The sequence below is a fragment of the Pteropus vampyrus genome, unplaced genomic scaffold (assembly GCF_000151845.1).
Source record: "Pteropus vampyrus isolate Shadow unplaced genomic scaffold, Pvam_2.0 Scaffold2, whole genome shotgun sequence".
NCBI classification, from domain to species: domain Eukaryota; kingdom Metazoa; phylum Chordata; class Mammalia; order Chiroptera; family Pteropodidae; genus Pteropus; species Pteropus vampyrus.
Genome location: NW_011888783.1, coordinates 2,880,864 through 2,903,845, shown reverse-complemented (window position 1 = coordinate 2,903,845; position 22,982 = coordinate 2,880,864). Strand labels below are relative to the sequence as shown.

General features: G+C 36.2%; 1 protein-coding gene across 1 annotated transcript; it reads left to right on the top strand.

The window, feature by feature from the left end:
* Positions 1–9,796: 9,796 nt before the first annotated feature.
* NABP1 (nucleic acid binding protein 1) lies at positions 9,797–18,015 on the top strand. The gene is made up of 6 exons (XM_011355882.2): positions 9,797–10,379; positions 10,672–10,810; positions 13,303–13,374; positions 15,078–15,153; positions 15,554–15,620; positions 16,665–18,015. The coding sequence occupies exons 1-6, from the start codon at positions 10,289–10,291 to the stop codon at positions 16,832–16,834; spliced, it is 615 nt and encodes a 204-aa protein (XP_011354184.1). The 5' UTR covers positions 9,797–10,288; the 3' UTR covers positions 16,835–18,015.
* Positions 18,016–22,982: the final 4,967 nt, after the last annotated feature.

Genomic DNA, 22,982 nt, shown 5'->3' with positions numbered 1-22,982 from the left:
ATAGAAAGAACACTGAATGAGAGGTTGGTAGAACTGAGTTATGGTCCTCCTTTCATTAAGTAGTTTCATGACTTTGAAAAAGTTTCCTAGTCGTTTGGTGTCTTATTTTCTTTGGGCATAATATGGGAACCACACCACTGCTCACTCACTCATTCATTCAAGAAACAATTATTACTCCTAACTGTTGGGAGCTATTCTCATGAGGGGTGAGATGATAGGATACTTTGACTTTCTACTTATATATTTCTGCATAATTTGATTTTTAAAAACATAGGTTACCTTTTAAACCATAAAGATGTCATTATGGGCTGAATTGTACCCTCCCCACCAAATTGATATGTTGAAACCCTAACCCGTAATACCTGAGAAAATGACTGTTTTTGAAGACAGGGCCTTTAAAGAGGTAAAGTTAAAATGAGGCTATTAGAGTGGGTCCTAAACCAATCTGACCGATATCCTTACAAGAAGAGGAAATTTGGATGCATAATGAGACACCAGGGATCTTTATGCATAGAGTAAAGACCATGTGAGGACAGAGTGAGAAGCTGGCCATCTGTATGCTAAGGAGAAAGGCCTCAGAATAAACCAGTCCTACAAACACCTTGATCTTGGATTTCTAGATTCTATAACTGTGAGAAAACAAACTTCTGTTGCTTAAGCTGCCTAGTCTGTAGTATTTTGTTGTGGCAGTCCTAGGAAACTAATATGTGTTGAAGAAGAACTAGCACTTTCAGTGAGCACACCATCCTTATTTTTGAGGTACTCATATTCAGGTAGGAAGAGAAAGATGTTAATTTTTAATACAATGCAATATGATAAATGCTATGGTGAAACCATATAAAGAATATTAGGGGAGTCCAGAGGAGGGAGCCTAACCAGCTAAGGTAAGGGAGACAGCCAGTGGGCAGAGTTTTGGAAATCTATCCTGGGAGTGAGATGCCACCTTCACTGTTGAAAGAGGAGTAGGATAATAATTGTTCTAACTACTGGCACCTCTGCTGCCCCTCTGTGTTTGATTGTCATATGGGAGCACTGGTCTCAGATAAGGATTTCAAGAACCTGTAAAATCTCTACAAACACACACAGACAAATTGGGGAATATTGCCAATGTTCTGTTTTACTTTTTTTTTTAAGGGCATTTAAAATGCTATCTACCATTATCACCATATATAAAGATCTTTTAGCATAAAAAATAGGAAGGACATTATCTCATAATAAAGAACAATTGCTTAAATTCAATACGGTGAGCTTCAATTTCCCTCCACTGTCCTTGGTCTTTGCACTGCATGTGCATTAGTTAGACTTAGAGGAGCATTTGATGGTACTAGAGTTTCATGTTACGAACACAGTATTGATTTCTTTATATGGCAAAATTTGTAGTTCTTCGCCAAAATCCATTCCTTCTTCTTCCATGGAAATAGAGATTACACTAGGCACATGGCTATCAGCTAGAGATTACATCTTCATCCTGTTTTCACAACTAGAGATGATTATATGTAAATTCAAGTTATATGTAATGTCTGGGTCATCTCTACCTTAAAAGATAGGCCACTTGCCTTGGAGTTCCTCTCTTTTTTCTTCTCACAGGCTGGAACACTGAATGTGCTCACAACCTAACTTTGACCATGAGGATGAAAGTATCACCTTAGGGAATAGTGAAGCAATAATAAATGGAAGAAATTTGGGTACTGGAGTGACTTTGTAGGATAGAGACTGGCAAACTTGACTGCTTAGGACTGTAACACAAGAAAGAAATAAACGTCCATGTTATTTAATCCTCTGTATATAGATATATACTTTTTCGTATTTTTTGGGGGGGGGAGAGTAAGAGTGGACAGCTTAGTCTTTAACCTGATAAGCAACATCTGCTCTCTCTTGCTTTTACAGTGATATGTGCCTTCCAACTTACCCTTCAGAAGTTCCAAGCTATTCCTATGTATCTCATTCACATAGGATAAGTGAATTGCTAGGTCACCAGAAAGAGAGATTTACATATTATTCTCCTACCCAAGTGTGGAATTCCCCAGGTGGAGAAGGCCAGTTACCCTCTTATTGCTCTTGCATAGTCTCTCCCATAAGTCTTCACCTTGTTTCCTTTGACCTACTTAGATTACAGTTAAAGGAACCATTCCCATGGTGGTTTGGCTGCTCAACCAATGGACACAGCTCACCCACAGGACTTTCCACCCTGCCTATATCACTTCTGTTTTCTACCTTCTGAACAGCCTCTTTTACTTTCCAGAGAACCAGAGAATACACATTCTCTTTCGAATCATACAGACATTTTCAACTCATAGTTATTAAATTGATACTTTGTAAGGTGTAACATAAAATGATGAAGTAGGAAAAGTACCTGATTTTTCTTGCTACTTGGAATAATTGACAAATAAATAGGCAATTATAAATTAAAGTGTAAAGTTCTATAATTGGAATAAATGCAGTCTGTCATGGCAATACTTAGAAGAGGTACCTAACTCAGTGTTTGTACAGGAGGGAGTGAGGTTAACAGTCTCAGGTAAAATAAAGGCATGAAAAAAGGTTAAGTAAATGTGTACACTGGCTGTATAAAATTGCATACCTGTTAATTAGTAATAAGACATAATTTTAAAACTTCAAATAATTTAGAGTTTATAAAATAAAAAGTAAAAGTTCCTTCTCCTCCATATATTAATCTTAATTCCCATAGTGATTTGTTAATATTTGGTACATATTTTTCTAGATATACAAATATGAAAATAGATATACTAATACATATTCATGCAAGATTTTAATTTTTCAAAAATGTAATCAGTATACATATTATGCAGCCTCCTTTTTTCACATAGATTTGTTTCCTTATCAAAGGATGTTTACTTTCCTTCATTTAAAAAATCATTTATAGACTTCCCTACTAATGTTACACTTATTTAATAAATCTCTTCTTTTTTGACATTTAGGTTGTTTTCTAGTTTTTTCTTCTAATAGCTTTTCAAGGAACATTCTATCTATTGGACTTAGTGATAAATACTAAGAGAAAAAGATTGCAATCTTAAGATCCTATACCTGCCCAAAATATCATATATTTATGAGAAAAAAATTAGACATCTTGGGGTATGTAAAGTATCAGACAGTTACCTTCAGCTTTTCTTTGTGGGGAATTTATCTGAGGAATCACTCTAGTAAAATCAAAATCAAAGCAAAACTGTATCTCAGGGGAATTTAAAGTGTATAAAAACATGAATGAGTAATCAATCCAGTAAGAGTTAAAAGAATAGAGGCTCATAGCATGGTTCATGAATGGGGAACTTGAGTATTGTACAGAAATTGATATTTTCCAAATTAATGTTTAGGCTTCTTTAAATTCCAAACATATCCTGAGAGGATACGTTTGTTTTGAATCATAACCAAATTTTTGAGAAAAATAACTAAGCGAGAATGGTTAAAGCATATTTATAAAAAAGGGGGCTGAAGGTTGGTGTTTATCTTATCAGATACTGAAGTACTCTATACAATAATTAAATCATGTTAAATACTGAGAATAGACAGATAAATCAGTGATCTAGAAATAACACGCTGGAACTAGAGGTTATAAAAAATAAAAAGATAATAAGATAATAGATTTTAAAGAAATTACAAATCTAAGGGTAAGGAATTGTTTCTTTAATAATTAATGTGGGAAAAAGAAAATTTTGGATGAGTATTTTATTAGAACTTTGCATCATAGCTTATACACAGGTAGATTAAAGAGTTAAAAATCAACTATAAAAAATTGGAAAAGGTATAAAAGTAAGTTTATTTCATTGATTTATGAGGGAGGGCTCCCTCAAGCAAAAAAGTAATGGAAGAAACCATAGGAAAAGATAATAGATTTGACCATATAAAAATATAAAGTTTCTGTACTTAAAACAATTCAGATAAAAGAAAAAAGCAAATTACAAACTGGGAAAAGATCTGTACAACATACGTTGCAAAAAACAGAGTTATTGTCACTTGTCAAAATTCCAATACTGGTTAAATCCAATTCTCAGCCTAGTCTGTGCCTAAATGTTCATAGATGAATGTGTCTGAAGAAAAATATAAAGCCATGTGCGCTAGTCTAACTATAAATTTACTGTTAATTGCCTTCAAGTGAGATTTTATAGTCCTGTTCTAAAATCGTAATTCATTTCCCTAGTTCACTCACTCTCCTGTGTCCCCTGACAACAATTTCATACCTTCTTCTTACACTTCAAACTTCCAGCATTTTCTCCCTACCCTCACTTTAAACTGATGATCTTATTTCACTCAGAAAATAGTAGCAATCAGAAGGGAATTTTCATAAGCTGACACCACTGTGTCATCCCACCTACTAAAAACTATCCTCTTATTACAGAAACCTTCTATGCTCACGTCAACCCTTTTGCCGGGGCACTCGCTCCCACCTCCTCATCTATTGAAGAAGGATGCATCTCCAGAAATTTCCATTCCTTCCTCTATCGATGGCATCATTCCCTTCAGCCGAAAGTCATGATGTTATTTTTCACATCTTAAGAAAATCTCTTTTGTCCTACTTTCTCAAGTTATTGCCCATTTCTCTTTCGTTTGCAGCAATCCTCCTAGAAGGAGCTATATTTACTTGCTTTAACATTTCCAATTCTTCAACTTCTGTTCTCTCTTTAACTCAATCCATTCAGGCTTTCACCCTCACCAATTCCATTGCTACTCCTCTTGTCCAGGTCACAAATGACCTTGATTTTTGCTAAATCCAATAATCAACCCTCAGTTTTCTCTCACCCGATTTATCAGAAGCATTTGACACAATCATCCTGTCTTCCCAGAAACACTCAGTTCACCCAGTGCTTCCAACACACCACTCACTTTATTGTGTTCTTCCTGCCTTACTGTTTTTCATGTCTCAAATGACTCTCTTAAAATCACCTCTCAAAGGATCTTTCTACATCCCCCAATCTGTTCCACAGCAGTCTTCCCCATTTCGGTGAATGATAACTCCATCTTTCCAGTTGCTCAGACCAGAAATCTAGAGGTCATACTGACTCATCTAGTTTTCTCATGCTCTACATCCAACCAGACAGAGAACCTGTTGGCTCTATCTTCAAAATCAATACAGATGCTGATCACATTTACCTTGCTTACTGCTACCACCCTGGTGCAAGCCACTACACATTTCAAGGAAGTTAATAAAATAACCACCTAACTGATGTTCCTCTTTCCACCCTTGATCCTTTTCTTCTCCACCCCAAAGTCAGAATGATCCTGATAAATCAGGTTAGCATGTCCGGTCTTTGCTGAAAACATTCCGACAGATTCTTGTCTCAGAGTAAAAGCCAAAGTCCTCAAATATGATAGGCAGCCTCCTCCTCATCCTCATCATCTACACTCTCTCCTTGCTCACTCTGCCTTAGTTACAGCAGCCTTCCAGGCAGCTTAGGCCTTTTCAATGGCTCCCTCCCCTCCTTTGTACCTTTACTCAAATATCACCTTCCCTGCCCACTCTCTGCAGCTGTTCCTGCTAAATCCCTATCCTCTTCTTTTCTTCATTTTTCACCTTAGTTCCCATCACTCTCTAATATACTATATACTTTTACTTATTTAAAATCTAATATACTATATACTTTTACTTATTTAAAATCTATTGTCTGCCTACGTACATTAGAATATAAGCTCTATGAAGTCAGGGATTTTTGTTTGTATTATTTTTTGCTGATGCAGTCCCAGTGCTGGCACGTAGTAATTCAATAAATATTTGTTGACTAAATTAATGAGTTATGTTTAATAAATATATAAAAGACAAATAGGGGGCGTAAATCTCTTCAAAATTCCTCAAAGGTAATTTTATAATACATATCAGAAGTCTTAACTGTGTACTCAGTGATTTCACTTCTAGAAATTTATCTCAATGCAGGATTTCCCGAGCTAGTTAGTATAAAGGAAATACTGTGCCAGAGTATGAATAGGTATGTGAAAAACAAAGAAAATATTATAGAAAAAAAAGTCTCTTCTAAACTGCTGTGGTTCTAAGACTTAGTTGCACATTGTAATTCCCCGAGGTGTTTTAAAATATATTGGTGCCCAAGTCTTACCTTCAGAGATTCTGATTCAATTGGTTTGGACTGGTTGTCCCTCTTGTCATGATATTAGCAGCCTATGATGATTATTACTGAGATCCTCTAATTCATTAGGGACTTGATCACATCTCTGGGCCTGTATTTTTTCATACATAAAATGAAAGGGTTCGAGTACCTTATTTGTAAGCAATCTTCCAACTGGAACATTCTATGTTCATGTGAGAAATGCTCTTATTTAGGGGTTTGCAGAAAGTATTTGCTGTTTGTGGAAAGTATTTCCTGGTATATGCAAATGAATGCATGTGTGTGATACCTAAGCACCTCTCAAAGGCTCCACTACCAAATACCATCACATTGGGGATTAGGTTTTTAACATATAAATTTTGAGGGGACACAAACTTTCAGTCTATAGCAACATAGTACACTGGGAAACATCAGCAAATGGTAGCAAGTAACTCTTTTTGAAGCATCTAGACATAAAATATGAAAAAGACTTTTGATCCAGCAGAAGCCTTCTCATGCTCTCTTTGTACATATGATTTGTAGCATTTTTACAATATTCCTTTAAGTAGGAGGACTTTGATATATACTCCAATTAGATAAATCTTCCATTAATGAAGAAATAATTTTATTGGTTTTGAGTTAGTTCAATTGCCAATAATATTTTGTTTTTTCAGCTGAATAAACAATAAATTCAGGTGGCTATTTATATGTATGGTATTCTTGAAAAAAACTTTTTAGAACACGGAAGTTCTTTATTCTATCATTGAAAAGATAATATAGCTAAGTTGAACTAACCCATTTAGTGATGCATTTCTTCCCAAGGAAAATTATAAAGTTATTCGATTTCACTGCCCCACACAAGTAGACATTGGAGATCAGATAAAACGTTACTGAACTAATCACTGAGAACTACAAAGCCTTTGAAAAAACCCAATTACTCACTTAGGTAACAACAACAAAAAAATGCACTTTTTAGAGCAAATAATCTGTTTTGTAGAAAACATTTTTGCATGTAACAGAGTTAGTTTTAAATCCCAGATCCATAACTTACTATTAAATGAGAAAATTCATTTCACACATATTATTAATATATTAATAAATATATTAAGTTCATAAGTGTAAAATGCCTGGCACATAGCAAATGCTCAATGTGTGTTAGCATTTACCATTATATAGGATGGTTTGTGTAGCTATTGTTATAAATATTATTAAATATTACTTATGAGTCTTTTGGTTAAATCTTTTTAAGAAGATTAAGAAAAATATATACATTCACCTTTCCTGTTATCCCACAAAATGGACTATCTCTATAATGTGAGAATGCTGTAGTTCTTGTTAATTTTTTTAATTGTTAGTTTACCACTCAAGATATTTGGTATCAAACAGTTCTTGGCTAGCTGCTTTATTGATGTGATTTTGAAATAGTTTTAAATTGCTGGATTGTGCAAAGAAAGTGAAAATTAACTTTGTGATCCAAGAAACCAGAACCTGCGAGTGAGCATGGGTAGAGGGTGATAGGCAAAATTTATAGGAAATCCTTTATCAGTGAGCACTCAGTTAACTGGAGTCTTATGTACAGAATTTTAATGGATGCCCTTCTGTATTGCACTGGGTCTTACTAAGCAATATTTTCTTTACATAGAGTAGTGGTATTGAGATTCTGAGCATAAACCTCTCATCATCTCAGAATAAGTTTATGTCTGGGCTATGAAAATAAGGATGCCCGAAGAACTGTCTTAGAAGGAAGAAGACTGTGAAGTAATCTTATGAATATAGTAAAGAATCAATAATATAATCATTATGACCTAACAAGCTGGACCAAGTGATAGATCTCTGTTTATTTTACTAAATGGTAATATTAGGAAAGATTATCTGGGTGACAATAGTTGTTCTGGATAGCCCCTTCTCTTTTTGTTAAACATCGCCCTTGAGGAGTGATTTGGGGATAGTTGAAACCCCCCAAAACTGGCCTGGCTTGAAGAGTTCCTGCACTGCACACATTATCTTGTTTCTTAAGGTTGTCTTTAGTTTTGGTAAATGAGAAAGCACTTGGTTGCCATTTCCTTTCTGAGACCTGCTGAGTTAGTAGGGAAGGAAGTAGATGTTCTGCTGAGTTCTGTCCTGTGGGGGAAGGGCAGGGCTGGGCTGCTTCTCCCAGCACCAGCTTCTGCTTTCGTGGGGCTTGGTTTCCTAAGTGTCTGGTTCTTCTTCATAAATGTCAATAAAATTAGTCTGAGGAGTTCTAGCTAATCCCCTTTCTGGGAACAAATGACTGAGGATGCAAGGAGTGGCTTTCTTTGTCTAAATTCTTGGCCACAACTCTGCTCAACATTCTTAACTGGTTTTCTTTCTACTGTTAATCTTTTAAAAATATTGGCAAGCCTTTAAAACAAAAGATTTGATTTAAACATTACCTCTGTGAGAATGTTTTTTGCCAGTGTCAAAGAATATAGCTTTGAGGAAAATCCAATTGGAACATCAAGTCCTGTCAGATAATCATGGTAGAATCACAGCTTCTGATCCAGATTGGAAGTCTTTGGAAGCCTGAGGTTGGATGTGGTTCTGCTATTAACTGACATGTTTCATTATTTGTTTTATTCGATGTCGAAATCATGCTTATAATATTATTTTACACCACTTTTCAGCATTACATCAGTGTCTTTGGCACTCCGGACTTATTTGTTCATGAAATAGAAGCGTCTGCTTCATTAGAATGTCTTGATTCTCTTCCTAATATGATTATTTTTGAAACTAGCTTCTGGAGCATTAATATATCTATGCCGCTTGTTTGCAGATGTTTAGGAAATGGTGGTCGATCTAAGAATATTCAGAAAGAATCAAGGAAAAATTAAGGCTTCTGCCATGCAGTCTCTGTAGCCACCTCCAAATTTTGTTTTGAACCTGAAAATGCTCTAAAAATATAGCCTTAAAAACAAAACAAAACAAAACAAACAAACAAAAAAGCAGAGAGAAAAGCAAATAGGTGTAAACTGAGACGGAAAGGGTAATGAAAAATAAGTTTGCAAAGGAATTTAACTCCTTGTCTCTCCACCCTATTATAGAGTGAAGACTGCATGACCAGGTAGGAAGACTTGTGTTGAAGTTCTGCTTGCTCACAAGTTGCTGGGTGACCTTCAAGCAAACTACCTCAGCTTTCCGGATGTCAATTTAAAGATGGTTAAAATAAAACAGTCAAATTGACCTCCAAGTCCCCTTCTAGTCCTACAATTCCAGACTGGAAGCTAAGGACCATGCCTTCCCAGTTTTCTCCTTCAACCCCAACCAGACACCTTACTTGAACCTGTTCTTATCGGACAGCATGTTCTTTGACGTACTCACTGGATCCTAAACACAGCAACGGTTCCTGGTGACTATAGGACTAAAAGGGCAGGGGTGGAGGACTGAACCCTAAGGAGAATAAGGCAAGAAAACTCTAAGGATTGACAGTGGGTGGTAGCAGCCGGGCAAAAGAAAACTAGGCAGGGCAAACGGACGCTGCGAAGCTACAGCGGAATCGAGAGGAAGGCTGGGTCGCTCCGAGAGCCCATTGGAAGGCTGAGGGGGCGGGGCCACGCTGACAGCCCTAGGGAGGAGTGAGGGGAGCTGAGCGAACGTCGCGGGCCAGTTCCCGCCCCTTCACTTTTCCGCTCCGCTCTCCGCCTGGTGGGCGGGGCCGCGGGCGTGCCGACGCCACTTACGTCACAAGGGGCGGGGCGTTCCGAGGGTTCAGCCGACGCGCGGGCGCGTTCGGCAGTCGCTGTTTGGGACGCTTGGTGCGCAGCTGCTCAGTCTTTACTGCCGGTTCGCTGTGACAGTCGGTCCCCCTCCCGGAGCCCGGGAGAGATTGGGCGCGCGCCCATGTGTATGTGAGCGGGACTCAGAGCAGAGGCGTTCCCTCGCTGTCTTTTTTTCTGCCATTTATCCTAAGAAGGGGACGGTTCGCACGGTTGCCCTCTTGTCGCCCCCTTGGGAGCGGGGTTGGTGTGCGGAGTGGTTTGTCTTTTCTTTTTTTTTTAAACTTGTGAGCGCTTTCTTTTTCTTTTTCTTTTTTTTTTTTTTTAAGGCTCAGTGCAGTCTGGGCTGTTTTTCTCGGTCCTTCACTAACTGCTTTCTGCCCCTTCTCTCGCCACCCCCGCCCAAGGTCGCCCTTCCACCCTCGCCCCTGGCCTGGGAGGGTGGGAAGCTTTGTCCCGCTCCCTTCCCACTCGCGTCTCCGCAGCCGTAGCCGCACCTGCCTCAATATGAATGGGGTCAACGACCCACCTCTTTTTATAAAAGATATTAAGCCTGGACTGAAAAACTTAAATGTCGTCTTTATTGTCCTGGAGATAGGTAAGTGGGGTCCGCAGCCCACCCCTCCGTTCCCCGTCCGTCGCGGGGCTGGAGGGTAGGGCGCCGCCGGGTCCGCGAGCCGGGGGCTCCCCTCCCCCTCCCTTCTCTTCCGCCTCCCTTCCCCATCCGCGTGGTCCGGGTGGATCCTGCCAGGGCTCGGATCCTGGCGGCATGTACCCGGGTCTCGACTTCTTTCGACCTTTCAGATGCATTAAAGTCCGGGAGTTCTTTCTCGAAGTCCTTATTATCTAATACACCCTCTTCCCCCTTTTGATTTTTTAAATCCTCATAGGACGCGTGACCAAAACCAAAGACGGCCATGAAGTGAGATCATGCAAAGTAGCAGATAAAACGGGCAGCATCACTATTTCCGTGTGGGATGAAATCGGAGGTCTTATACAGCCAGGGGATATTATTCGGTTGACCAGAGGGTAGGTGTGCATAAAAAGGGTATAGGGTGGGGGGAAGTGCTTTTTAAATAGCAGTTTTTAGAATCGGAATTGGCTGACGCTCAGGACCTTGGCAAGTTCTGAAGTTCCGTCTTTTCTGTGGGCCACTCCCAAGGAATTTTGAGCCCCTTTCATGTTAACTTCGGATGGTGAACAGAGTTGGAATGTAACAAACTTGCCTTTAAAAGCGGTCAGTTTCAGCCACGTATCTAACCACCCCCCTCACCCCGGCGTAGATTTTTAAATACTGTTCTGGGATTATTGAGCCTTTACTAGATTGATAGGATTAACGTAGTTCATACTTTATCTATTTCAGAAATATTTTAATATAGTTGTCAGTTCTTTTCCAGCCTTTCTCCCATTTTAATGACTCGAAATCCTGCCAATATTTTACTTGTACTTATTTAGAGGAGAAGTCTACAATATCTGGAAGGCACATTCTGGAAAATGATTGATTCCTTGTGCCTACTGCCTTAAGGTCAGTGTGGTACAAAAACCAGAATGACATGCAGAAAATGTTTGGCAGAAAGGCACCATCCAAAATGTCAGTTGTAAGGTTGGCTTTTAAAAATAATTTAGCAGAACCTTTTTTGTTTGGTAATTAGACTGCCTTTAAAAATTTACCAAACTTTTATTTTAGGAACATAAAAGACTAGAAAAGGGTCTTAAAAATAGATTTTGGAAGCTTTGTGATCAATAGAATTGTAATAATTTATTGGTCATAACTATAGGAAAAGTGGATGGAAATTGATTTGGCATAAGTAAATAGAATCTCAGAGAAGTGTTGGATCACTCCGAATGTAGGAAGTTAGAGCCCCTTGGTAATATCTTACAGGCCTTACATCTTCAGGAAGTGGGGCAGAGTATCATCAAATAAGGAAGTGAGAGTCAGGACTTAGACATTTTATTCTCATACACTGACTCATGACATGAATTGTGTCTTTCAAACCTCCACAGCTTTAACTTAACATAAAGGATTCCTACAGGGGAGGGTGTGGTGATGATTAGCGTAATTAAAGTTCTTTTGGGTGCCAAAGTATCTAATGCTTTAAAGTATTTTATATACTAGAAACAGTATTTCAAGTATTTTCTGTATTATAGTCAGAAAATACATGGATGTGCCCATCCAAAAAATTGCGGAAAAACTAAACTCAGTAGCCATATAGTATCTAGGATTTTAAGGAGTATTACCAGGGAGTGCAATTTAAAGGAAAATTCAAAACCAAAGAAACTCTATTTTCTAACAAGTATGACCTTAAAGTTATTACACTTCATCAACTTCCTCTTCTGTAAAATGGGAATAATTATATCTTATTAAAATAACACATCTAGCAGAGTCTGGCCCATTATAATGTCCTTAACTTCTGGCCCATTATAATGCCCTTAATCTAAGGAAAGGGGCTTTTGAAGAAAAGTATACATCTATATAATGGTAATTTGAATATTGATAAGTTTGTCAGAAAAGCCTGCAAATGTTGGTCTCATTCCTGAAACAAATGGAAGTGTTTTGTCGTAACTTCGAATTTTTTTCTCAAAATATGCATTGATTTTTACTTTAGTAAGGAAGGTGAAATATCTGTGCACTTTTCCTGTCACTTTTTATCTAATATAAGATGGGAGTCTTTAAGAAATAACCCTTACTAAATGAAGAGAAAAATATAATGTGGAACTAGCAAATTTTTATTTATTTTAAAAGATAAACTATCACTATACTTAAACAATAGTTATTTTTAATTTACCATTCTAAGTCATGAAGTTACCATAGTAATTGTACAAAGAACCACTGAAAACCAAACCTTGGACTGATTTTATAATATTGATTGATTTACATTTCTTATAGATTTGTATGTAGGGTTATTTTATCTAATAATGCTATCTGTTTTCAGAATCATTCAGCATAAATAATACTCAGCCAAGTTGGTGCTAAAAATCGCACATTTGAAAAGGCAGTGGTGAGAGATTTGTGATCTTGGTTTTTTTAGCCCCTTGATTAAATTTTGCCAAGTTTTTTGTAGCTTGAGAACTTACGTGTTTTATGAAGGCAAAGAAAAAATTATAGCAATATCTGACTAGACCAAGTTAATGAGTGTAAAAGTAAGCACTAGCGAGTTGATTTTCTATATCCTGTGATTGAAAAAGAATTTCTGCTTTAATTTTGCAATTATAAGTTCTAGTTTTGTTAACTGACTAAAGATGTGACCTTTGGAGTATAACAGTGCTTGCTTTGCAAAAAGACTTTGTTTTCTAGGGTTAGAGTTTAGATGACTATGTCAAAATTTTGCAGTAGAGTTTTCTTTGTATTATTTCTTAGTAAGTAACAAGTTAAAGTTAGATTAATTGTATTTGGTTCACTATGGTAGACCTCGAGTTTGATCCCTACCTGTACCCAATACAAAATATATAGTATAGTCACTTGATTTAAGTAGAAGGAAATATACATATTTCTACAGAACTAATGTTTCTTTTCTTTCTAGGTATGCATCTATGTGGAAAGGATGTCTGACACTTTATACTGGAAGGGGTGGAGAACTTCAAAAAATTGGGGAGTAAGTATTAAAATGCATTTTATATAATTGAATAAATTACAAATAATATCTGCTAAAGTAACTGGTAGGTATAAGCTATAAACCTTTTTCTTGGCTTGTTTTTGACTGGTAAACTGAATGCCTTCAGCAACTTAACTGTAATACAAATAACTTCCATGTATGTGTTCGTTGAACAGCTATCCATCCATACTGTTTTCTATGGTTGAGAATGTCAGTTTTTCCTGGTAAAGAGCTTAAGAAGCTGCACTTGAGATAAGCCCCTGTGGGACCATTTCAGTAAGCTTTGGGAATGCATTTTTCAGGTGTCACAAGTGCCATTTGAAGTAGATTCTGTCTCCTAGTGAATTACCAGATAAGAAGCTAGCTATGGGTTTTGGCTATATGCTAAAATTTTCTTTTTCTGTTTATGGGTGAATATGTTCGCATGGTAAAAGGACTTGCAGCAATGAAAATTGAAGTCCTGTATTTATCCACAGTCTAGGTACCGTACAGGCAGCCGCATTGCGAGCTTCCATACACTACTACCTTGGTAATCTCCACCCTGACTTGGAGGAACCATCCTCTCTAAGGGTGTAAAGGTAATTCACCCTCTGTAATAGCCTAGACATTTGGGATATACTCATAAAATATGGTGTAGGCAATAAGTCAAATCGTTAGTCCATTCCACTTGGTTATTGCTTAGACATCTACTTAATGCCATTAAATTGGAGGATATTTAATGAGAGAAGCCACAAGTGGCACCAATAAATAAAGAAAACTTCTATGCTAAGGTATAAGATACTTTGTGTGGAAAAATAAGCAATCTTGCTAACTTTTAAAAGACCAGAAATTGGTAACACTTTGTCTTCGCTAAGAGGAAATTAGGATTCACTTATGTTTGTATTTAGAGTGGTAATAGAACAATGTGTTATGAAAGGTTGGCATCAATATTACCAAAAGATTTAGGATCCTGTCTTGACCTTCAAGTATTTATAATGTAGGTCAGTTATGTGAAGAACCACTGGAAGTCACTCAGTTCTTAATGACTTTGTCAGAGTCAGTCTAGCATTTACCAAACCTGGTTCTAATTTTTATTTGTGAGGTTGATTACTTTATTTTGGAAATCATTTAACTTGTCCTTATTTGTGGGGTGAGGAGCCAAGAAAATGCTTGTTTGTAATGTAAATATATATTATAGTTGGTTTACAAGAAGCATTGGGATAAACTTGTATTGATAGCCAGCTGTCTTTTTTTCATGCCTGCAGAATCTACTCTTAACCTTGAATGATTATCTTTGCAGATTCACAGTGATTGGTCAAAAGAGGGACTGGATGAGAGTGTGTGAATGGATCAGTGCAAATCCATCACCACTGGAAAAACCACTCTGGAACCCTAAATGTGGTTCAGTGGCATCAGCCTGTGTGGAAAAACAGGACAAATGATGTGTTTCTGTGTCCTTGATCTTTGACACAATTTATTTTTGCAGTATAGAAGAATTAAAATAGGATGTTTCATAAACTGTGGGCAATCAAATATTTGATGTTTTTATACAACATAAGCATTTAGAAAGTTTCTGTTATAAATTGAGTGAGTTAGCATGTTGCTTTTTAGTTAATTCAGATGACACATAAATTTTTCATTTCTGTAAGTTATGCATGTTTTATAAAGAGGGGTTGATTACTTTATTTTGGAAATCATTTAACTTGTCCTTTATTTCCTTTCAGATTTTGTATGGTTTATTCAGAATTGCCAAATTTCAGTGAACCCAATCCAGATTATCGAGGACAACAAAACAAAGGGGTAATTAATCCAAATACATAGTCTTATTTTTATGATTAGGCTAATTTTGACCATGTACTATAATTCTATGGTGAGGTTGCAAATCCAGTCATAATGAAGACAATTTAAAAAGGAATCTTTTTAAAGTCATTTTCATTCTGTATTTTTTGTGAGTCTGAATATGTATCTGCAGTGTTATTTAGCACTTTGGGGAGTGGGGAGTAATATTAGGAAATACAATAAGATCAAATGTTTGGGAAACATTCCTGAATATTTTAACATGGAAGAGACTTGGATAAATCTTTAAAAATTTTTTTTAAGAAAACCTTAAAAATTAAAAGAATGGATATAATATGTTGTTATGATGATGTAAATGGGTTTTTAAAAAAATCTTGGTTAAATGAAAAAAATTTTTTTTTAGGCACATAGCGAACAGAAGAATAATTCCATGAATAGTAATATGAGTACAGGTACATTTGGACTAGTGGGTAAGAATTTTTTTTTTTTTTTTTTGCATAATTGTGATCAGGTGTAAGAATTAAGGGAATATTTCTTATGAAAGATTTAGAGAAAAAAACTGTCAGGCATAAATTAGTACTTAAAGAGAATTACTGGTAAACAGGGAATTCCCAAGTAGCTGATTTTCTAGAAAGTAGATACCCTATTAAACTAATTTATTGAGCACATTCTATATTTATATATCACTGGGAATACCGTGGTGAACATTGGCTAATAAGAAATCTAAGTTTTGGTGTCCTGTTATTTTTCCATTGACTTTTATAAAATTTCTAAAATCTAGTGATTATAATAGGTACAGAATTACTGATTATTTTTGTACACTGAAAGCCTTTTATCTTCAGACTAATAGCTGACCTTAATTTTTCACATGCTGATAGCTAACTCTCTTTAAAAGATTAGCCTTCACCCTAAGATACCCTCAAATAACATATTAGTGGTTCTTACAGCCATGTTAAAGGTCTTTTGAAGTCTTATTCTTAAATAACGGAGGAAAAGCCTTTTTGTGATTGGAGTTCATTAGGGTGGCTGAAGTTTTATTTGAACTGATAGCTACATGTTTTGGCACATCTGATGATCATCACATCATGGGAAACTTTGCTGTCTTTTTCTTTAAAAGTTATATTGTCTTTTTTGAAACATCATTAACCATATTTGAACCAAATGCCAGTACTCATACACCATTTGCCCTTTCTTTTTCTTCTTTCTTTATAATGTAGGCGGTGCATTGTCTATGCTTTTTTCCTACTTCACCAGTTTCTCATTCTTTTGCCCAAGTTGCGTTTTTCTTCCCCCCATTAATACAGCCTCAAGTTTAATATATTTATAGTAATCATATGTTTGAAGAAACCTAGAACCCACATTGAGTTTTTTCTAGTAGTTTAAGAATAAAGGCATTTGTTTTCCCTAATATTACTTGTAAGCAGTTAATAGCATATGTTAGAAATTTAAATAAGTGGACCTCTGTAAATCAGTGTCTGAAAATGGTGATGAAATTTTTTTTTATTCTTTTTTAGGAAACGGGATTCAGAGTGGCCCAGAATCAAGGGGATGCCAATTTTCATATGGTGGTAGAAGCAATGGCCGGGGGCCTATAAATCCACAGCTACCAGGAACAGCTAATAATCATACAGTCATGACCACAATAAGTAATGGCAGGGACCCTCGGAGAGCCTTTAAAAGATGACCTATGCCAAATACTCACATGTAGTATTTAAACTACATGTCCTACTTGAACACTTATTGCACTTTTATTTATTGTTAACTGTGAAAACTATGTTCTTTATGGTTTCCATTTATGTTTTTGGTTTGTTAACAAGCGCGGTTTGTTTTTATAGCAAAACTGTTAAGCTGCTCAAGGCTCATTGAAGAATGGGAACATGCTGAAAAAGTGGGGACATTTATTTTTAGAGCTAAAAGGTATTTGGATATCCTCTAAAAGAACCACCCATTTCATGGGTGAGTTACTTAAGACCATCAGCAGCGTAGCCTCTATGAGTCTATCTTCTGCATACATTTTGTAATATTTAAAATAAGGCTTTGTGGGAGATGTTCTCTGTCTTAAATTCAGATATTGCCAACTAAAACAATAACTACCAAAAAAATAAGACCTCGGTCAATGCTAACAGATTTGTGAGTGTGACTCCAGAAATGATTGACTTATTTGAGTGACTGCCATTATGATTTTCCAAGGACGGAATCATCTTAAACTGTTGTTTTATTACCAAAAAACATATTCTTTACTAGAATTATGGAATAGAAAGTGAACTGTAGGATAACAAGTGATTTTTTTGAAGAGAGCTACATTTATTTTAGGGTAGTCCTACTAATATTTGTTATCAACTTTGTGCATTACACTGAAGGAAAATTTAAAACTTGAGGCCTTGAATATTTATTTTTTGAAACCATGTCAAATATTAAAGTATAATTTAAGGGAGTTATAAAGTCATAATAAACATCTAATTATTTTTAAAAATTATGTGAGAAACATAGTAAAGGCAATTCAAATTGAATTCATGGAGAAATATGCAGTCTTAAGTTATAGGGTCCTAGGTACTTGCAAAAACAGCCTGGAGTAAAAATCCTAGGTACTTCATTTGAAGGGTGTGTATGTGTGTATGTGTGTTGTCAAGTTTTCTGAACACAGTTCACAAAGCCTTATCAGCAAAAGTTTAGTCATAGCTTTCTCAAAGAAGCGAATACAGCTTTATTCAGAGATGTAAAGGTAGAGTTTATTTATGTGTTGTAAATGATCACTAGTTCCACTTTTTATTGTAGGGGAGATAACTGGTGAAATTTTCCTTTGTTAGAATTCAACTCATTTTCAGTATTATCTCTTGAATAAAAACTTGCATTAATATTAACAGACTTACCTTATTTTTGCTCTTTCAGTGATTTACAGTGGAGAGCCAGTACATTTTACTGTAGTTGTAATGATGCCTTCAGACTGGCTACTACTACATAGCTCTGCATTTGTTGCTTTGTCTTTTTTCCCCACCTCAAATCACAAAGTAATTTAAATAAGACTGTTTTATGAAAATTCCATAGTGTTCGAATATAAAATTTGTGCCAGATTATTTGTTTGCTCTAATTTAGTGTATCTAACAAATATTTCAGTACATGGTACGTATTAGACACTGTGAGGAGAGTTAATGAGTAGATGAAATAATCTCAGGAGCTTATTTATGGGTTATAGTACTTCAGTAACTGGAGTTTATATATTATAGCAAGAAGTTTTTCCTTTATATACTGATTATAGTTACTTTGGCTTTATGACTAATATTTTAAGATACTTATAAAATTACAGATGTTTGTAGTAAAGAAAATACAAATTATAAGTTTTCTTTTGAAGTAGTGAGGGGAGCAATAACACTAATTTATTTGTGGGAGAATATAATGTTAAGGTGGTTTTAAAAGAAAGAATTTTAGAGTTTTAGAAACATCAGTATGGATTGCTGAGCTGCTAATTCTGCCCTTATTCTCTCCTTACTTATGATGTTGGGCAAGTTATATTTGAAACCTCTCTGGTAAACCTTAGGTTCCACAACTGTAAAAACAAGTAAGTAATATTACCTCTTTGTACAGTTATTTAAGATTTTCTATGTAAGTGATTAGAATGATTTCTGCAAATAAGTCAAATGTCTAATCATACTTCAATAGAAAAATGCAAGGTTAGGTATAGAAGTATTGTTACTCTTTAACATGTTGAGATTAAATAGAGAAAGACCTAAGGTTTTACTTTTGTAATTGACATTTGTCTCAATAATCTAACCTTATTATGTGTTCTTTGTCATTTATTAACAAATTTCTTTTTTTTAAGGGAAGTCTCCAAGCCAAAGCAAAGTGAGTTACAATCCATAATGAACATTTGCCTTACCCGTCTCCTTGGACAGTACTCAACAAGAAGAGGAAGAAAGTTTCCTACCTTCCTCCTTCCTGATGTTTTCTGCTTTCAACTTATTTTTAAATAAGTTTAAACACCTACTGAAAACAAAACCATTTAGTATAGAAATACATGCTCCTAGGATTGGGTCCCAGTTCATTTCCACAAAACAATTCTGAAATGGATGCAGTCTCATCAACCAGCTAGCCCCTCTTGTCTGGCCAGAGTTTTTTAGGGGGGCAATTGCTACAGTACAGAAATGGAAAAATGTAACCCATGAGGCCAGATGATGTGGTAGTAAAGGCTACAGTATGCTTTCTTATCAGCATTTAAACAGTCAGGTTTTCCTACAGTATATACCAACTCTTTTGCTTTGTTCCTATAGTTTTAGAAATTCTGTTTTAAATATGAGAACAGTTTAACTTGAGGATATCCTGAATATTTGCAGTACTGAGTATTTGTCACTTGTATTTTTATCATCTAACATTTTAAAAGAATGTTTAATTTGCTTGGTTGAGTAATGCCAAGGGAATGATGAGCACAAAGATGAGGTTAGTAAAAAAGTTTATGATATGAGAACATTTAAAGTATAGGAAGGTGGTTAACTGGCCCTAAAAAGTATCTTCAGGAGGTACAGATTGAGTGTTTTTATATTGGTCTGAAGACGCCACTTGCCGTTGTTAGTTGAAAATATAGATTTGACATTCCAGTTTAGTTACTGAAATTACATTTCTGGTATCATTAAGGTAATGACTGCTCCACGCAGTTTTAGGCTGCCATGACTTATGATCCTTTAATATATTTGGAAAGGTTCTAGAGACAACAAACCGGAAAACCACGTGAAAACATCAGCATGGAACACTTTTCCAAATTTGTCATTTCTTACCTCTAGGTTTATTCTTGGGGTTATTTGCCCTATAATGGCTTTTACCCCTATCTGATGAGAGTCTGAACATTGCTAGTATAAAAGAGTCACAGTTGTTTTTTAGTATGGGCTCTTGTGGATAGAGGCAGATGTACTGGCCCTGCTACATCTGTGTTTTGAGGTTCCAGCTAATGATTTAATGTTGAGGTAATTAAACAGTCCCACATTTCACAAAGTTACAATGATTAACAGTTAACATATGTTTCTGAGAAAATCTGATTGTAACCTTTGAAATACAGCACTGTTATGTCAGGCCTCTGAGGGAGAAGATAGAAAAACATTTTACTTTCTAGGTATATTCAACTTTTCTCCAAGTTCCTTGAAGTTTGCTGTATTAGGGGTACACCAGAGTTTGTATTCACAAACTATAACAAAATTACTTCAGGTTTCTGAGCTAAAAGTCTCTAATGATGGTTTTCTCAAAGCAGAGAACACAGACTAAGGAACAAGCTAGAGAGAATCAAGTCCAGAATGACAAACCATTTATTTGCATTCTTTCTCATTAAGAACATTAGAGCTATGTACCACGATAAGCTAACTTGTGTGATGTAAAGAAAATGAACATTTTAAGTTTGACTACTAGACATTTTATTTAAGCCTTTCGAAAGGCCTTGGAAGGTAACTCAGTTTTATTGTGGCTCTCCAGACATGGCAACCCAAGGCTTGGTGGCTAGCTCTTGAACAATAATAGAGCCCAGGTATCTTGGGACTCTGTTGACACTGCAGTCCTTCCATCACACTGTATTGTCTAACAACCACAACTGAAGAGCTATTGACATCTTAAAAAAAAAGTTCTTTAAGCATTTACAACCAGAAATTTGGGTAAATTTTATTCCATCAAAATTTGTGCTTATGGACATAGAGTCCAGTTTCTTGGCCCATATATTGAATATGTGTTGACTAAAACCCTCAAAGAATGGTTTATAAACCACCTACATGAGAGTCTCCCCAGGAATTTAGAAGTATGAATTGCTTCTCCGCCTTACCAGAAAGAATTTTAAGTACAAGTCTGGAAGAGCAGCTCTTGAAACAAAGATTAAAGAATTGTCTCCTGTCCTTGATATATCCCTTAACAAATAACTTTAGTTTGAAGCTTATGTATAGCTCCTCATTTTTTACCTTTGTGAGGCTGAAATATATACCAAAGTTCTGGAATGTAAAACATGAGAAAATTGTACTTAGAAACATGCCTCCAAAGGGCAGAATTGGGTAAAGCAGGGTAGTCATAAGCAGAATAGAGGTTGAGTATGGCCTCTGGATGTGCATATTGGGAGTTTTGAATTAAGTTCAAATAGAATTAAAATATCAATGTTAAGATCAGATTATAGTGGAGTGAGCCTGGCTTCATCTGGGCCTATATAGATGAAAGTAAAACCACCCTAGGTTTAAACATTTTTTAAATGGGTTTTATTGTTACTCATCTCAGCGAATATGTTTGCAGCATTGTCTGCCTTCCTTCCCTCTATCCTCCAGAGCTTTCCTCTATTCCCTGCTTTATTATGTGGAGAGAGGCTGGTCAAATTGAAAAGTCATGGATTAGACATATAAACATTCCTGGGGATGCCTACAGAACCTACCACTTAAGATCTTAATTCTGCTCTGTGCAAAGGGGCAGCTACAATATGTATTTTCCACAAGCAAATATGCAAGGCATGATTTGACTGCCATGGGGCTAGTTTTGTTTTAAATATTTGTAACCCTAGTAGGAGGCCAAGACCTCTGACCTAAATTACTGGACTACTTAAGATACTGAATAAAAACAGGCTAGTCAGCACAGCTAGTGCCACCTACTGGGTGATTACTGTAGTTTCTGTAGTTTAGGAATTTGGGTTAACTGGAAAAGGTTTTGTTATTCTGTTGGATAATTTTGTTTGATGGTTTAAGTGTAATATGGAAGATCATTACAGGATAGTTGGGCCATCTGTTTAATTGTGAACAGGCAACACTGTGACATCAAGTAAATCTCCCTCAGTTAGATAGGTTTATTAAAAACCTTGAGCTATCCCTAAAGCTACAGAAAATGGGAGAGGTTGCCAAATGTATTGTTACATTTATCAGTAATACTTGTGGGAAGTGTAAACTTGAAAATATCCTTTTAAAGTGGTGTTTAGGTAAAAATAGTTAAAGTAGAACAGGAAACTGCCCTTAACAAATTTTACTCCTTTACCAGTGGTATTTTGTAGAATTCTGGCCAAATGACTGCTGCTGTTCTTTTTGTATTAGCTTTGCAGACCAGACCTTATTTTAAATGTCAGAGACAATGTGCTTTGTTGAAAACACAGTTTTGAACCAGTGAGATCTTGGTTTGAGTTCTGGATCTGCTATTTATTGGCTCCGTGCCCATGACTCTTGTTATAAAATGAAAATAATGGGGCTACATGCTCATAGGGCTATGAGGACTATATGAGCCAATGTATGCAAAACATCTGTTCCATTTCTAGGACACCAAGCATCTCTAGGTAAAGTGGGAGACTCTGGCAGGACATGGTGCAAAGTCCTCTGTACTGGGGTGCCAGGAGTAGAAGGGGTATACTAGAACTTCAGTGTTTTCAGGTCATGTGCTCAGCTATTCAGAATTTGAGTCTAAAACTCATTAAGGTTTGAATTGACCAGAATGCCTTCTGCTCTGTAGGGTTTTGCCTTTTCTTATTGCTGGGGATTCAGAGTTGACGTACTCAGCAGTGTAAAAATTCCCTGCTAAGCAAAGACCTCACCACTCTGTACATAAGCATCTTTGAATGAAACACAAGAAAAAACGATTGTGTTTTTTCCCAGTTCATACACATGTACACACACATGACACAATCACTGCCAACAAAGCCATTTCTGCATTAAGCTCCACATTTTCCAGTTTTAGGTATTTTCCTTTTTTTAATTTTTTTTATTTTTTTAATCACATAGTGCTGAAGTATATCCTGTGCTGCTTTAATGGGCTACCCATAATTTATTGAGCACTATGTGCCAGTTCTATGCCAATGAGTTACCTATATTATCTCATTCTGTTAAATGACCTTGTGAGGGAGATTT

Coding starts and splice junctions, on each gene's coding strand:
- NABP1 (XM_011355882.2), top strand. CDS start 10,289: ATGAATGGGGTCAACGACCCACCTCTTTTTATAAAAGATATTAAGCCT. Junction 13,375..15,077: donor GAACTTCAAAAAATTGGGGA/GTAAGTATTAAA, acceptor ATTTCCTTTCAG/ATTTTGTATGGTTTATTCAG. Junction 15,154..15,553: donor GAGGACAACAAAACAAAGGG/GTAATTAATCCA, acceptor ATTTTTTTTTAG/GCACATAGCGAACAGAAGAA.